Source organism: Cornus florida, unplaced genomic scaffold, assembly GCF_030987335.1.
Source record: "Cornus florida cultivar Cherokee Brave unplaced genomic scaffold, ASM3098733v1 CherokeeBrave_3.0.0_Hap2_Chr01, whole genome shotgun sequence".
Lineage (NCBI taxonomy): Eukaryota > Viridiplantae > Streptophyta > Magnoliopsida > Cornales > Cornaceae > Cornus > Cornus florida.
The window spans coordinates 92,872,853-92,889,329 of NW_026775571.1; the positions used below are offsets into that span (position 1 = coordinate 92,872,853).

The window sequence follows — 16,477 nt, forward strand, 5'->3', positions numbered from 1 at the left end:
ACCTCCCCTGGAGTTAGGCCTAATTACAAGCGGTACCCCTAACGTTTCAAATATTACACTAACCTCCCCCCAAACTGATCGACATTTTATTCCGGCCCTTGACTATGTTAAATGACTAAAACACCCTTCAATATTTTATTAATATCACATAAAGAATATCTTTGATTTGAAATTACTAAATTGTCCCTAATAGTTTTGGAGGGAAAAAAACTGACGGCTAAGTCCCATCATCTGCAACCCTTTCATTTCACTCATTATATCAGGCAACCCATTTATTTCCTTTATTTATATCACAGAACCATTTTATTTCCTTTACACATCTCATACAGCCGGTTCGAGAGAGAAATAAAAGAAAAAGATGGAGAAGCACAGAGGTGAAGAGTTTAATGTGTTGCCTTTCAAACCCTAGATTTCTAAAGACTCTGATCTTCTGTTATCTTTGCTAGCCGTTACATAACCCATAATCGTCCAACAAGTAGGCATCAGTGTAATATTTTTTCAGAAGCACGCATCGCTGGTGAAGGTAAGCCCAATTTTTTGACAAAATTTAGGGGTTTTGCTATTCTTGTTGAGGTCTTAGGGTTTTTGTTTTAAAGATATATAATAGGTTCTTGTTCATTGCTATTTTGTTATGCATGTCTATTTTCGCAGTGATTTTTAGAGTTTTTGTTATAGTTGTTCATGGTTCGTTTCTGATATATATATATATATATATATATATATTGCCTAATTTGTATTCTGATTTTGCCATATTAATATGTAACGAGTATAGTTGTTTATAGTATGAGTTTTTTTTTTTTTTTTTTTTTTTTTTTTTTTTTTTTAATCTGGATTTTTTTTATATGCATCATAATTTTTTTTTTTTGAATTTGGATATTGTTGGATAGGTTCTTCGACAAGACATAATTAACACTTATATCTGGTATGTAATTATTGTCAGAGAATTTTTTTTCGTATCAACACTTATATCAGTTGTTGGATAGGTTTTTTTTATATGCATCCTATTTTTATTTTTATTTTTATTTATAATTATTTTTTTTTATGCAACGTTGTTTCATATTCTAGATTTTTTTTTTTTTTTTTTTTTTTGTTTACAGTATAGTTGTTCACAGTGTTTGGTTTCTAAAATTTTAGTGAAAATTACCATATTGAAATAATTTAGTGAAAAATCATTATATATATAGAATTTTTTTTCTATATTGATATGTGTTGAGATTACCATATTGAAATAATTTAGTCAAAATTCATTACATATATGGAATTTTTTTTTTTTCTAAATGTTTTTTGTATTCTATATATATAATGAATTTTGACTAAATTATTTCTATATCTTTTATTTTAGATTACCATATATATAATGAATTTCCACTTACTGGATATTTTTTTATAATTATCCTAATGTTTTTGTGTTTTGATTTTTCCATATTAATATGTGTTAGACTGAGAAAATTGTGCTGTTATTTTGAAATATGCATGTGATTTTGTTATATGTATCCTAATGTTTTTTTCTTATGTGGTATAAACAGATGGCAGATTCTGAATTGCATGACATTATTGTGCACTACAAGTCCACTGTGAAAGTAATTTATAATATTGATCCTGATAGGTACCATTTTATTGATTTGATTGATGATGTTTTACAAGTGTCTTTAGAAAATTTACCTGCACAATTAGGAGTCCAATTATCATGCATTGTGATTTGCCTGGGAGTAATGAGAAAATGGTAGTGCAGAGTGATGCTGATATGTTACAAATGTTTAGCTTGCATACTAATCCTTATAAAAAATTTGTTCATGTTCATGTTGAGTTAGAAACTGTTGAAAATTTAAACATGGTATATGAGAAGAATGGTGCTATGAGGGATGGTGAAAGGGATGGTTGTCCAAGGGGTGCTCATGTAAGTGGTGGTGAGAGAGATGGTGGTGAGAGGGGTGGTAGGGTAAGGGATGGTGGTGAGAGGGGTGGTAGGGTAAGGGATGGTGATGAGGAAGATGAGGATGATAGAGATTATATATTTGGTTTCAGTTTAGAAGATGAGGAATGGGAAGATGAAAATGAAGGGTATTCTAGTAATAGTGGACTAGTAGATGAAGGTACTATGGGGGAAGTTCAAATAAGTAGTGATGATGGTTTGTCAAATTATGGGTCAGGGGATGAATGTGGATCAGAATCAAGTATTGAAATATTGGGTGATACTGATAAAAAAGATAGGGCTAAGGGTAAAGCATTTGATCAATGTTTGTTTGGGATAGAATTTCATAGAGTTCTAGGACAAAAGATAGAGCTAGTAAAAGGTCACCTATTTGACAATATTAAAAAATTTAGGGAAGTGTTGAGGGATTATGCAATTCAAGAGTGTTTTAAAATGGTTAGGAAAAAAATTGAAAAAGCTAGAATAAGATGTCATTGTGCTGCTACAAGTTGCCCATGGATGATACATGCATCACCTCTCTTTGATAAAATCACCTATCAGATTAAAACAATAAACAAAGAGCATACTTGTGTGAAGGAGAGCACTTTTAGGGAAGCAACATCAACATGGATTGCTATGAAGTTTGCAGATAGGATAAGAGAGAATCCGGAGATTAAAATAGCATCTTTGGGAGCTGCAGTGAAGACACAATATGGAATTGAACCTAGTAGAATGCAGTTGTATAGGGCAAAGAGGAAGGCACTAGAGGAAATTGGGGGTAATCATGCTGAAGCTTACACATTACTTCCAGCTTATGCAAATGAAATTGATAAAACAAATCCAGGAAGCTTGGCTAAAATTAAGAGGTTTAGGGCAAATTTGTATATGAACCCAGTCTTTAGCAGAATTTTCATCTGTTTTGAGGCACTGGCCACTGGTTTGAAGAAAGGATGTAGACCATTTATTGGTCTAGATGGCTGCCATTTGAAAGGACCCTATGGTGGTGTTCTACTTACAGCCACTGCACTAGATGGCAACAATGGCCTTTTTCCCAGTAGCCTATGGTGTTGTGGAAAGTGAAGGAAGGGAAAGTTGGGGTTTTTTTCTAACACATCTGCAGACTATGATTGGCAAAGATTTTGAGGACAACCCATGGACTTTCATGTCTGACCAACAAAAGGAATTTTTATATTGAATGTTTTTAATTTTTATTTTATGTCTTTGGTAAATTTAATTATTGACACTGTTTTTACTATTTTATATAGGGACTGGATTCTGCAATTTCTTATATCTTTCCTAAGGCCCACCATAGATATTGCTGTAGACATTTATTTAATAACTTTAAAAAGAAGTACCCTGGTTTGTTGTTAAGGAAGTACTTTTGGAGAGCTACAAGAGCTTACAACCAAGCTGACTTTGATATTGCCATGGGGCATTTGAGGAATCTTACAGAAGAAGGGTATAATAATTTGATGGAATTGCCTGTATCATCATGGTCTAGGCATGGGTTTGATGAAAATGTGAAAAATGATCATGTCACAAACAATTTAAGTGAATCATTTAACAATTGGGTTGGTGCACAAAGAAATAATACAATTCTGAACATGTTAGAATGGATTAGGATGCAATTGATGGGTAGGATTCAAAAGAGGTATGAGGTGGCATGCAGTTAGCAAACAGTGGTGACTCCTAACATTAGGAAGAGGTTGAACCAACTCATAGAGGAATCTAGACAATGTAGTGTCATCTTTGCTGGAGCGGATGAATATGAAATAATGAATGAAACTGGTAGAACTGTGGTAGACCTTGGTGCTAGGACTTATGTATGTAGGGCATGGCAAATTTCTGGCCTCCCCTACAAGCATGCAGCTGCTGCAATGGCTTACAAGAGAATGAATATTGAGCTATTTTATGATGAAAAATTTAGTAAGCATGCTTATTTGGAAGCTCATGGGGGAATGATACATCCCATAGTTGACTCAAAACTATGGCCACCTGCTCATGGTGATCCACTTGATCCTCCTCCACCTTATAGAAGGCTTGGTAGGCCAAAGAAAAATAAAAGAAGAGATGCAGATGAACCTGCAACAGGGACTAGTCAAGTGAGAAGGTCAATGACCATAAGATGCATGATTTGCAAGGCTTTTGGACATAACAAAAGAACATGTCCAAAAAATGCAAATAAGGTCCAGAAGGGAAGTTCTTCAAAAGCTACAAATGCAAGTGGTCCAGAGGAAAGTTCAAGCACATCTCAGGTAATTTAATTATCTGGTTTAATATAATTCAGTTTTTTAATAAAAACTGAATTAGTCCATGCCATTTATTCTTATGTTTTGTTTGTTTTTTAATATCAGAGAGTTAGGAAGGGGGGTTTATCACAGCCCTTGGGTGCAAGCAGTTCTCAACCCCAACTTGGTAGAGGCACAACTCAAATGGTAACTTTTTATTTTTTTTATTTTTTTCATTTACAGATTTACTTTATTGGTCATACAATTATTTGAAATTGTTGTGATTGTTTGACTCAGGCGGTTAGAGGTGGGAGGGGTGGTATAAGCAATTCTCAACCCCCAGGTGCTACATGGAGTTTTGGTGCAAGCAGTTCTCAGCCCCAACTTGGTAGAGGGACAACTCAAATGGTAATTTTTTTTATTTTTATTTTTTCATTTACAGATTTACTTTATTGGCCATATAGCTATTTGAAATTGTTTTGTTTGTTTGACTTAGGCAGTTAGAGGTGGGAGGGGTGCGTCTATGTCTCAACCCCAACTTGGTAGTGGTACCTCTTCTGACATGGTAAATTATAGTGTCATGTAAATTTTAGTTATATATTTCATTTCTTCTTCTTCTTCTTCTTCTAATTTTTTTTTTTTTTTTTTGAACTCCATTTATTTGTTTTCCACAGGCAGTGTGGTAACTGTCATACTGTTTCAATCCTTCTGGCCTCCCCTGAAGAATGTTTTTTGTGTTCTTATTTGGAGCATATGTGGATAACTACCTATCACTTTTGATGTTACTATTTTGTTTTGATGGCATGTGGACAAATGTTTGCTCATAGTTAGAGTTGCATTTGGAGCATATGTGGATAACCTGTCACTTTTGGGAAACTTTGCTTGCTACTTGTTGACAATTTTTGGGATATTGTTGGATAGGTTCTTGGACAAGATATAATTACATACTTATACTCATGGGTCTTGGGTATACTTTTGGTTGTTTTGTGTATGTAATGAAGTAGAGACAGTTGGATTGAACTATATATAAGATTTTGGTTATTTTTTGCATGCCACTGTGTTTTGCAATGGAGTTCATACTATATAAGCTTTTGATTATTTTTGCATGCCACTGTGTTTTGCAATGGAGTTCATACTATATAACTTTTATATTTCTTCTTAATAGACTTATATTGCTTCTAGTTTATATGGAATACATAAGTGTCATATTTCTTCAAAAACAGACTTACATTGCTTCTAGCTCATATGAACACATAAATGTCATATTTTTTCTTAACACAGTACAAACTTAATAGCTACTAAAATGTTTTTAACAAGGCTAAGAAAGACAACAACAAAGCTGCAATAATGAACATCTTCATTTGTCCATTTCTTGCTTCAATCAGATCCTATTCATCGCTTCATATTGGTCTCTCAGATAAGCAACATCATCATTCGGTTGAACTTCACCATCTTGATTTGTAGATGATTCATAACCACCTATTGTACCAATGGGGTTGCACCACTCCCACAATGAACATTTTTTTCTTTCACAGGTATAATACAACTTCCCTTTGTTGTGATAAGTGTCGTAAATTGTAACCCTTATTGCAGCTGTTACACCACAATAACAAGTCATACTATTGTACCTCAAATTCCTTGGAGCATTGCCTCTTGCAATATTTGAGCTTGACTGAGACATCTGGTTAAGCAATAATGAAAAGGAAAAATAAAATAATTAAATAAAATCACAAAATATGAAAGATGGAGGGAAAAACTGTAACTATATATATATGATTTTATTTCCCTCTCTCTCTCTATACATACATACATACATATATGTATGTATGTATGTATGTATGTATGTATATATAGAGAGAGAGGGAAATAAAATCATATATATATTTCATCATATATTGAGAGAGAAATATATATGATTTTATTTCCCTCTCTCTCTATACATATATATATATATATATATATATATATATATCAGACCTTGAAGGAGACCTTAAAGGAGAACAGACCTTGAAGGAGTAGCAGATCTTGAAGTACCAGTTCTTATGTGGAGGGAGAGCCTTGAGGGATTAGCTTCACGTGGAGAAATTTTAGAGAGAGAATTATTAGCGAGAGAGAATGTAGTATTATGTAGAGAGAGAGTGAGCTTATAAAGAAATCATACAAGGGCTTTTTTGTTTTTTTATTCTAGGTATATAGGTTATTTTAATACAAAAGTAAGGATAAAAATGTCTTTGCAAATATAGTAAGGGCAAATGTGGTATTACATGGTTAAAAAGTGTTGATGTCATCAAAAATATCATTGACCGGCGTTGACTTTCACCGGAGGGGGCTAAGTGTTACGGCGAAGCAATCCTTGAGGGAGGGCGGTGTAATACTTGAAACATTAGGGGTACCGCCTGTAATTAGGCCTAACCTCAGGGGAGGTAAGTGTAATTACCCCTTCTTTCCCCCAATATTTAACTACCAAGAAGTGCATGAGCACCATTGGAATCATTTTTATGAATGTATGTACACTCATTGGCAGTCCTGTCAGGTCAGTACTACATCATCAAAAAATCCAGGCACCAAATACATAAAAAATAGGCATTTGTTCCAAGTCTTATGGAAAATGACAAACTAACAAATGCAGCCTAATGACACAACACCAATTGCTTTAACCTGGAATCAGTAATTTCTGTTTTACCCTGACCTTCAATATCACAGATAAAAGATATAACATTTTAGCATAAGTCAAGTAATGGTCAAAAAAAGATTGGCTCATTGTTTGATAGATGACTTCTTGTGAACTGAAACATCAAGAAGGTCATGATAGAGTTAATGCAGACAAAATGATATAATTCTTTTAACTGGATGTAGATGGGAGTACAGTGGAAAAGATGAAACAAGGATGCTGTGCATATAAAAAGAAGTGAATTAAAAAATTATAATAATAAGAACCTGAAATCTGATGCGGAATGCTAAAGGTGAGACTTGTTCAGCATCTCAAGGGAATTTTCTTGAGCATCTGGCATGAGACGCAGGTAAAGTTTGTTTCCTGACAGTTTCTGATTCCCTGATCACCTAATATCTTCGTCCCAAGTCATTATCTCCGGTAAGTAACAGAAACCTTGTCATTCACGCCACTGGGAAGTCTCTGCAAGTTGGGCATTCAGTGACAACAGGATCTTGTAGGGATGGAAATTTACCCCCAAACTTCTTCAATTTCAGCAGTTTTTGCAGATGCAAAGTGTGCAGCACTGGCAGTGTATAGTCCGCTGATGAGCTGTGTTCAAACACAGTCTCCAATTTATCACAAGATTTGATTTGGAGAGTCTCAAGGTTCATTGGTGGCTGGGGCGAAGAGAAAACATTTACAAGCATAGAGCAACTCTCAAGAATCAAAGTTTTAAGGTTTTTGTAGCACTCTGTTTGCCTTATGCCAGCGTATATCCTCCTCAAATCAGAAACATTGGAAATCCATAAAATCTGTAAACTTTCAGCCAGATTGATATATTCTTCCAATTTCTGCAATTTTGGACACTGCCAGACCTTTAGAGTTTGTAGAGATGGCAACTTGCACCCAATGCTCTTCAATTGTGGTAGTTCCAACAGATGCAGTATGTCTAATTTTAGCAATCCAGGGTGATCTGGTGACATTTGGTCAAACACGGTTTCCAATTTATCACAAAATTTAATATGGAGAACTTTGAGGTTCACTGGCAGCTGTGATGAAGAGAAAACAGTTGAAAGCTTTGGACAACAATCTAGATATATATACTTCAGGTTTTGGAAGACCTCGCTTTGCAAGCTTTCACTGTATATGCTCTTTAAACTAACTGCATTTGAAACACCTAGAATTTCCAAATTCTTCCCCACTTTTGCAATAGCTTCAGTATCTTCTGCATAGAAAACACTCTCCATTTGTATACATCTCTCAATCCAACAGCCTTTCATTACCTTGAGGTTGGAAGCTCCTAAATCAGATAACCATCTTTTAGACATATTATCTATTAAAAGTACACAGTCAGCATGACTGAGAAGCTCCTCAATACCCTCGGGAAAACAATCAAATCCACAAATCTCCAACGATCTTTCTTCTTTCCAATGAACAAGTTCCCTGGTCTGTAAGTGGATATCCCTGAAGATAAGTTCATTTCGGTAAAAGTATCTGTCCCCATTTGTATTTTGCCCATCAACTGGATGAACACAGAAATGAAATTTCTTGAATCTTGTTTCCCACAAGGAGGGATTTTTCTCCAAAACCTGAAGAAATTGAGTACTACTTACAGGTATGAGAGATCTATCATTGTTTTTGAGTGTTTCAACTGGCAAACTCGAGATGCTCCACTGATATTGATTTGGCTCTTCTAGTGGGGCCTTCACATTTTCACTCTCATCTATTTTCGTGTTTGGCAGATCAAGGTGCTCAAGACGAGTCAATTTCGAGATCCCATAGGGAAGTTCTATTTCAGTGGCTTCCAACAGATCAAGAATCTCCAGATGCAGAAAATCTTTTAAGCAAAAGCAATCTGTAAGCATGAGAGACCGCAGGTTGCTAAAATTGTTAAATGGTGGTAGAGACTCAACTGCTGTTCCAGAAAGATCCAGAACTTCAAGCTTTGTAAGTGCTTCCAACTGTGGCACCATTTTTAAGTGTGGGCAACTTCTCAGGAAAAGTTGACGAAGGTTTTTGAGGTTTTCCATGGATGGTAACTGTTCAAGCTGGGTTTCCGAGAGGTCAAGTATCTGAAGGTTGTACATTTGCTCCAAGAAATTAGCTCCAGCTTCTTTCAAAGAGTTGATGCCACATAAGTTTAGCTCCTCAAGTTTTGAAAGCGATTCAATCTGTGGAAGTACCTTCACGTTAGTGCATTTTTTGAGTAAGAGGTGACGAAGGTTGCAACAATTTGAAAGGGATGGCAGGTATTCAACATTTGTTCCAGAAAGGTCAAGTTTCTGAAGGCAAGACATCTGATCAAAGGATTTATCTTCTATTGCTGTCAAAGCACTACATCCTGAAAGATTAAGCTGCCGAAGGTTACAAAGATTGAAAATGGGTGGTAATGCTTCTATTTTGGTTTCTGAAAGGTTAAGGATTCGAAGGGAGCTCAGATGTTCAAAGAATTTGTCTGAGATTTCGACCAGATTATAAGCACCTGCAAGATCAAGTATCTCGAGGTCTTTATTAAGAGCTTCAGTTCCAGATAGACTCTTTAGCCGAGAGCATTGTCTTAAAAAGAGATGACGAAGGTTGCTAATGTTGGAAGGGAGGCATGTAACACCAGTTTCTGACAAATTAAGGATTTTGAGACCAGCATTTCTTTCTAATGAATGCTCATGGAATTCATTGAACTTTTCTGCACCTGAAAGATCAAGATTTTGTAGACTGGTCAGTGACTGAATGCTGGGTAGTCTATCTAAGGCTTTACAGCCACTTAGTGAGAGATGAGTGAGATCTCCAAGATTGAGTAGTTTCGGTAAGCTTTTAATCCGGGTTTGGGATAGATCAAGCATTTTAAGTTCCTTGTTTTGACCAAAGGTTTTGTCTTTGATAGTTATCAAGGAGGTAGCACCAGAAAGATCAAGTACCACAAGTTTATTAAGTTTTCTGAGACTTGCCAGTGTTACTAAGCAAGAACAGCCTCTAAGGATGAGCCAGCACAGTTCATTGAGGTCATAAAGAGATGAAGGTAACTTGTCAATCTGGACTGCAGACATATTGAGGCTCCGAAGGTGGGGCATATGCTGAAAAAGATCATCAGGTAAATCATCTGGGATTGTTTTCAAGGAGGTAGCACCAGATATCTCGAGAACAGTTAACCTTGTAAGTGCTTGGGTGTGGTCAATTTTCTCCAAAAATTCACAGCCTCTGAGCACAAGCACACGAAGATCAACCATTTTATCCAAGGGACATGGTAGTGACTTCAGTGTCGGGTTAAAAAGGGCAAGAACTTGGAGATCCTGCTTGGAATCAAAGAAATTGTCTGGGACTTCCCTGCCAAGACGGTTTCCATCGAGCAGCAATGTCAATAGTTTATGCTCTTGTTTACCAGAACAAAGTGTTTTAATCATACCATCTGCCCAAGTGATTTTCCCAAGGCCTTTCCACTCGCTATTCCCAAACACATTAGCCAATCCAAGATTGGCTGTCCCACCAAATCCACAACAATGGTAGTCATCCAAATTCATCATTGCTTCTTCCATGATAATGTAATTAGCCTCCACCTTTTTCAATATCCCACAATCTATAAGCTCCATTAAAACATGATGTCCCTTCTCATAAGCGTTCTCAATACAATCGATGCGACCAAGATATCCTTCAACCACCCAGTAAGCTATCAACTCATTGTAATGAATGCTTCCATGCTTGCGGAAGAAGTGGCTGCCATGCCGACAGCAATCAATTAGAACACTGAGCGGCAGCGTTCCAAAAGGCCAGTGACTTAGCGGTACCAGGCTTCTACTTCCTAAAGGGAGGTCAGGGGTTCGAGTCTTGGTGGAGGCATGTGTGTGTGAGTACCAATTAAGAAAAAAAAGCATTCCATACCCAGTGCACAGTAACTGTGTTATGTTACATCTTTCATTATCAAATGCTTCCTCCAAAGCACTTTCTAGCAACCTCACCCCCGAGCCATGTTGTCCAAAGTAACTTAAAGCTTTAGCAAACACGAGAACTGCAGCAGGAAACCCTCTAGCCTTTCCGATAAAAGTTTCAGCTAATGATTTAATACCTGGAACTTCGTAAACTGTTGTCCCCACTCTTTCTCGCAATAAAGACAATGATTCTTCCATGGATAAAGGCTCCACCTCAAACACTTCCCTCCCTTCCTTAGGAAGGTGGCTGTTCGTGCTAGTGATTAAAACCTTACATGAGCTCTGCTGGCTAAGATTCAGCAGGGTTTCCAGTTCGGACATAATCCGTCCTTCATCCATTTTATTTCCTTCATCATCCAAAATTAAAAGAAAACTCTTTCCATTAAGTGCTTCATATATCTGTTTCTGCAAGTCTTTCCCATTCTCCTCCTTCTCTGCCTCCTCTTTGTCATCCTCACTTTCCCACTCCTCAGTGGTGGGAAGTAGACACAACTGATGAGCAATACTGTCACGGAGAGCACTGCTGTCATATTCTCTGTTCAGAAACACCCAAAGGATGATCTTGTATAAGTCAACCTTAATTGCACGCCTGGCTATCTCTCTGGCAGTCCATGTTTTACCAATTCCAGATTCCCCAACAAGAACAATTATTTTGACTTTGTTATCCCTTAACAGTTCAATTATCTTTTCTTTCCGCTGTGCCAATGTATTCTGGGCCATTGCTGATTCAAGAAATTCCACTGCATAATTTTAATAAAGGAATTAATAGTAGAATTCTAACAAAATGAAGACAAGAGAAAATTATGTTGAGTTCTTGTCTAAGTAATAAATCATCAGATAAACAGAATAAAACCATGCCAAAATCAATTGTTGCAGGTTCTCTCTTGAATTTTAATGCATTACAAAAACCATGCACTCACCATTTCTAGTTCCTTTTCTAAATGAATGCAAAAGTCAACAAGATAAAAAGCATATCAAACTTTTCAAATTCAGAAAGCATGATACATTGCTAGAAAAACTGAACGTCATGCGTACAAGTCACCAGATACTCAACAATTCTAAGTTCTCTTGGAATTTGTTTTCCCATTGGGTCCAAACTCCAAAGCAATGTGAAAAAACCTTTTTTACATGAATATAGAAACCAAGGCTTAATAAATAATTACAGAAAATCCCATCCTTGCTTGATGCAATGGTTAGAACTTGAACTCACAAGTAAGCAGTTCAAGTCCTAGAACAGCCACTCTTTGCAAACATAATAACGAAGCTAAGTCTGTCCCTAATCTTCCCTCCCAGCACCCCACCTGGGCGGGACATACATTGGGAATGCAGAAACCTCCTTATTGTACAAAAAAAATAGTTTGTTCTAATAAACTGTAAGGTGTAATTTGGATCAAGGTACTTGAAATATTTAAGATGTATACTTTAAACTAGATTTAAAGATTTAGATTTTAAAAAAATGCATTCATTGATTTGATAGCCTTATATGCATGGATTTCAAATTTTTTTGAAAGCCACGACAACAAGGGAATTGCATATCATACCTCCACTTAACATCCTTTAGAGCCTCTTAATCCAATTTCAATAGCTAATTTTTCATTTAAACCTCAAATCTCATGATTTCAAATTAATTCCTTCATCCAAAAGTACCATAAGTGATCAACTTCATATATTATATCGCTATGGCTAATTTGCTACAGGAATTTTCAAGATATTATTGTAGATCCTTTTCTCTTAAACTGTGTGATATTCTGATGTGCTACCAAGCATAAATGTTGTTCTTTCCTCTTCATCATATTGTCTTATACTTCTTTTGAGGATATTGAGGAAGGAATTTGATGGAATTCTTTAGTTTAAAATTGAACATGCTAACTTTTCTTTTTCTGACCCAATAGAGAGACCATAATTTTTCAATTTTCTTGGGTAGAGAAAAGAGAGTAGCATACCTACAAACCAAGCAGCTTCAGGCAATGAAACCCGTCTAATATCTTCTACTGTTGAGAGAAATAGAATCCTTACTTTGAATTTTTTTGTTTTTTTAGTAACCAAGGTTGGGCAAAATAAATAAATAAATGAAAAGAAAAAAGAAAAGAATGAAAGAAAAAAGTACTTAGAAATGAGACATGCAAAAGCATAAATGACTCACACACTAATAGGTATGGAAAGATAAATTAATAAGCATAAGTAATAATTGCTTACAAATAATGTTCTTATAGAACTTTATACTAAAGAAACTTTTCTTGGTAACAGTGCTGACCCTGGGCCTAGGTGGTCCAGACGGTCACCTAGGGCCTCCAATTTGGAAGGGCCTCAAATTTAGGATTGTGCAAATATAGTAGTAGTATAAGTTTAAACTATCACTGCTTCCCATAGTCCCACGTAACAACATTAACCAATTAAAAGTCAAACACATGTCCATTTCAGGCCATAATTTCCATAAGTAAAAGACAATACACACACTTACATATCATGTAAATTTATGGCAATAAATAACTTTCAAAAAAAAAAAAAAATTATGGCAATAAACACAAGTACTTATAAATTTATAATATTAATTTATATATGTACTACAATAATTTGTATGGTAACAATAATTTGTTTTTGTCCCCTCCCTTCAAAAGAAAAAAGAATTTTTTATATTTAAACTCAGAAAATATTTATTTTATTATTATATTATTTTTGGGCTCATGTGCACGCCCCAGGCTCCGTTAAGCCCAGTCCAAACAACCAAAATTCTAAAATAAATTTTACATACTAAAACAAAAAAATAAATAAAAATCAAATTCTATGGCTTTATCAAGCTAAAATCTTTGAAGAAAAATACAAAATAAATAAATAAAATGAAAATCATGTCCATGGTTAGGTGATCTTAGTAATTTTACAATCGACATCAAATCATTACTCATAATAAATATATGTTATATAAATATGTCATACCACAGTTCTTTACTCATAATATATTGTTTAATTGGGCTAGATCACCATAAGTCCAAGATCACTTCATAAATTAACAAACACATTTTGGTTCATCATTAGTTAGTGGATTATATCACATTTACCAGATCACGAGTATCATGTCAGAATTTAATCCATTCACAAGACCTATACATAACATTGGTGCTTAAACAACTACACTATCACCCAGTCATGGATAGCAGGGCTCTAATTTCCATTTGTCAGTCCACGAGTTGTGCTACTCAGTCATGGTCAATGGCGCAAAAATGCTTAAAACTGAACCAAACCAGCATTGAGTAGTGTTCTTATTTGGTTCAGTGTCCATTACTACTTTGGACTCCTACTACCTTGTTCTCTTCTAAGCTCAAGGCTGCGTCTTCTGATCAAGTCATTCAATATAATTAATACGCATTTTATATAGATCCTACTATTTGAGTATCACTTTATCAAATTTTGAAATTTCGGGTGGCCTACAGTTTTGGTGTCCATGGTGTGGGTTGAACTCATAGGCCAATTGAATTTTTTTTTTTTAATGGTTAGTTTATTTTAAATTACATTATTGGAAGAACTTTAGGTGATGGAGGCCTGCCCAAAACAAAAAAAGGTCTTCTAAACTTGTTACATGGTTGAAAAAATCCTTGTCTTTGAGGTGGAAATAACAAACCTAGAGGTGGTTCTACAATTTATACACAACCACGCAAAGTACGGTTTCCTACTAACTAACATTGTTTCTTCTACTCTATATTTCTCATTCAAAAGCTTACAGTGAAATAACCCAAATTCTACAACCCATCTTCAATTGGAGGTCGGGTTGAACCCAGTTTTAAGATGAAAATTTAAAAGAAAAAGAGATCAGTCAATTACAAAGCAATTAAGAAAAAAATTCCACCTTCTGGATCAAATTAATTTCAAGAACTCCTTATACATCTAATCAATAACTATTAGACTTCAGATCTTGACCCTAAATCTCATTGTTGGATGGATTCTATTTGAAGGATTAAAACAATAATGTAAGTTAAAAACCTCAACTCATTTAGATGATCACCAAGACTTCCAAATTGTCTTGACATCAGTAGATTTCAGTTGTCTAGTACGATTTCTTTCCCGATTCCGGAAAAGAAAAAATTATACACTCCCCAGGGACTCAAAGTCTGTTTCCTATTTTTAAAGAACTATGAAATTTGTGGTTCATAACAAAAACTGTTTGAGGGGATGAGTTAGGCAACCGGAAAAAAAAAAAAAAAAAAAAAAAAAGTCAGTCAATTAAAGATTTGAATCAAATTTGAACTTCTTAGGTTTTTCAAGATTTGCTACAAGCACAAGCCAAAGTTACAATAAGATTACCATATTAATCTTGAATCTAAACAGAGCAGCATAACTATATACAAGATCAGACAATTCAGATAGGGCTTTTAAAAAGACAGGCAACCAATGACATTAACATTGAAGAAGGCATAAATCATATCAAAACACACGCACATGAGGGAGAGGGAGAGAGAGAGAACCTGCAAAACAAAGAAAGCTCCACCACTGCTTTTGCTGAGTTGTACTATGTTTCAACCTCCGTTTGGTACTAATTTCAGTTCAGTAGACTTCTTAAAAGAAGTAAGTCGACCACTTGTAACTGTATTGTGATTATTTTATTTAATTTATTACTAGAAATAAGGGTCAATGCCTCGATGGTATAAAACCCACATTGTTAATGTTATGATTAGTACAGATAGACTCGGTTATGGATCTATATTTATTATTTGATCAAGTTAAAGTCTCCTAACTTTGAAAAAATAGAGTCGACCAAAATACTGTTTATTTATCCAAACTCCTCTCACAAATCAACCACTTTTAGATACGTTGGTACATTTTTGTGCACCCAAATACTACTTTGTGTCATCAGGTACCATTTTTTGTGTTGCACAAAAAGTAACACTTATGTGCATAAAAGTAATACGTTTGTATCCAAACCAAAAATGATATGTGAAAATATTAAGGATAATTTGGATAATGAATAGTATTTTTTTATGTTCAGAATTTTGACTAACTTCATTTTTTTCGACGTGACTTTAACTCCATTAAATAATAAATACGAAATTATAACACCATGTATATGTGTAATAATTCCTTTTTTTTTTTTCTTTTCTTTTTTTTCTACAGTCATATTATTGCTAAAAAAAGTTTGGAATAAAGATGAAACTTTTGTCAAAAGTAACTTTGACACTCCATTAATGTGAGTGATATTTTTACCCTCAACTTATTAGTTTTGAATAAAAAGTTGCAAGAGTAAATAAAAAACAATAAGATAATTACGCCCTCATTGAATCTCCTCAATCTTTATTTTTTTTTACACAAACAATATCCTATAAGAAACTCTTATTAACTCCAAATTCAAAAGAGATGCATAGCTTTTCTCCTAATATTATATGTCTTATACTTTAATTTTTGCATATATCATTTTGGTTCATCATTCTTGCTTCTTTTCTTTTTTCTTTTTATTTTTCATGAATGGAGTTGGCCATATTGTTTTTTTGTTCAGTTTATTTTTATCATATTATAATTTAAAAAGAATTCTCCTCGGCATATGTTTCAACTAGAATTGAATCTATCTAAATAATACTAGTAGAACTCTAAATTAAAGATTGCCCCCTAAAGTAAATTTCTGTTTCCACCATAGATTCTTTCCTCTTTTTCCTGGTAGAGTAAAACCTTGTTTAGTTCTTGAGATGATACAGGTCACATGCACAATTTACTAATAGCCTTCAAACTAGATATATATTATGCATGGATGAGCATATACCCCAAATTAATATGCATTTTA

General features: G+C 34.8%; 2 protein-coding genes across 7 annotated transcripts; one reads left to right on the forward strand and one right to left on the reverse strand.

Annotated features, from left to right (window-relative positions):
* The first annotated feature begins 251 nt into the window (after nucleotides 1–251).
* Nucleotides 252–5,190, forward strand: LOC132306663 (uncharacterized). 6 transcript variants are annotated; one of them, XM_059804185.1, is made up of 6 exons: nucleotides 255–523; nucleotides 1,527–4,167; nucleotides 4,267–4,347; nucleotides 4,438–4,548; nucleotides 4,637–4,705; nucleotides 4,815–5,190. In XM_059804185.1, exons 2-6 carry the CDS (start codon nucleotides 3,688–3,690, stop codon nucleotides 4,824–4,826), a joined length of 753 nt encoding a protein of 250 aa, XP_059660168.1. In that variant the 5' UTR covers nucleotides 255–523; nucleotides 1,527–3,687; the 3' UTR covers nucleotides 4,827–5,190. The 6 variants fall into 6 exon arrangements, 5 of the variants coding, with proteins under 5 accessions (XP_059660140.1, XP_059660176.1, XP_059660160.1 ...); XR_009482070.1 differs by having other exon boundaries at nucleotides 254–523; nucleotides 4,438–4,705; XM_059804177.1 differs by lacking the exon at nucleotides 4,815–5,190 and having other exon boundaries at nucleotides 254–523; nucleotides 4,637–4,806.
* Nucleotides 5,191–5,284: 94 nt separating this feature from the next.
* LOC132306659 (putative disease resistance protein At4g19050) lies at nucleotides 5,285–15,260 on the reverse strand. Its single transcript, XM_059804144.1, has 4 exons — nucleotides 15,171–15,260; nucleotides 7,078–11,453; nucleotides 6,147–6,210; nucleotides 5,285–5,821 (listed from the first exon to the last, which is right to left on the reverse strand). The coding sequence occupies exon 2, from the start codon at nucleotides 11,431–11,433 to the stop codon at nucleotides 7,255–7,257; it is 4,179 nt and encodes a 1,392-aa protein (XP_059660127.1). The 5' UTR covers nucleotides 11,434–11,453; nucleotides 15,171–15,260; the 3' UTR covers nucleotides 5,285–5,821; nucleotides 6,147–6,210; nucleotides 7,078–7,254.
* Between the last annotated feature and the right edge of the window lie 1,217 nt (nucleotides 15,261–16,477).

What these genes read in the sequence shown, in the direction of transcription:
- LOC132306663 (XM_059804157.1), top strand. Translation starts at nt 1,688, where the DNA reads ATGCATTGTGATTTGCCTGGGAGTAATGAGAAAATGGTAGTGCAGAGT.
- LOC132306659 (XM_059804144.1), bottom strand. Translation starts at nt 11,433, where the DNA reads ATGGCCCAGAATACATTGGCACAGCGGAAAGAAAAGATAATTGAACTG.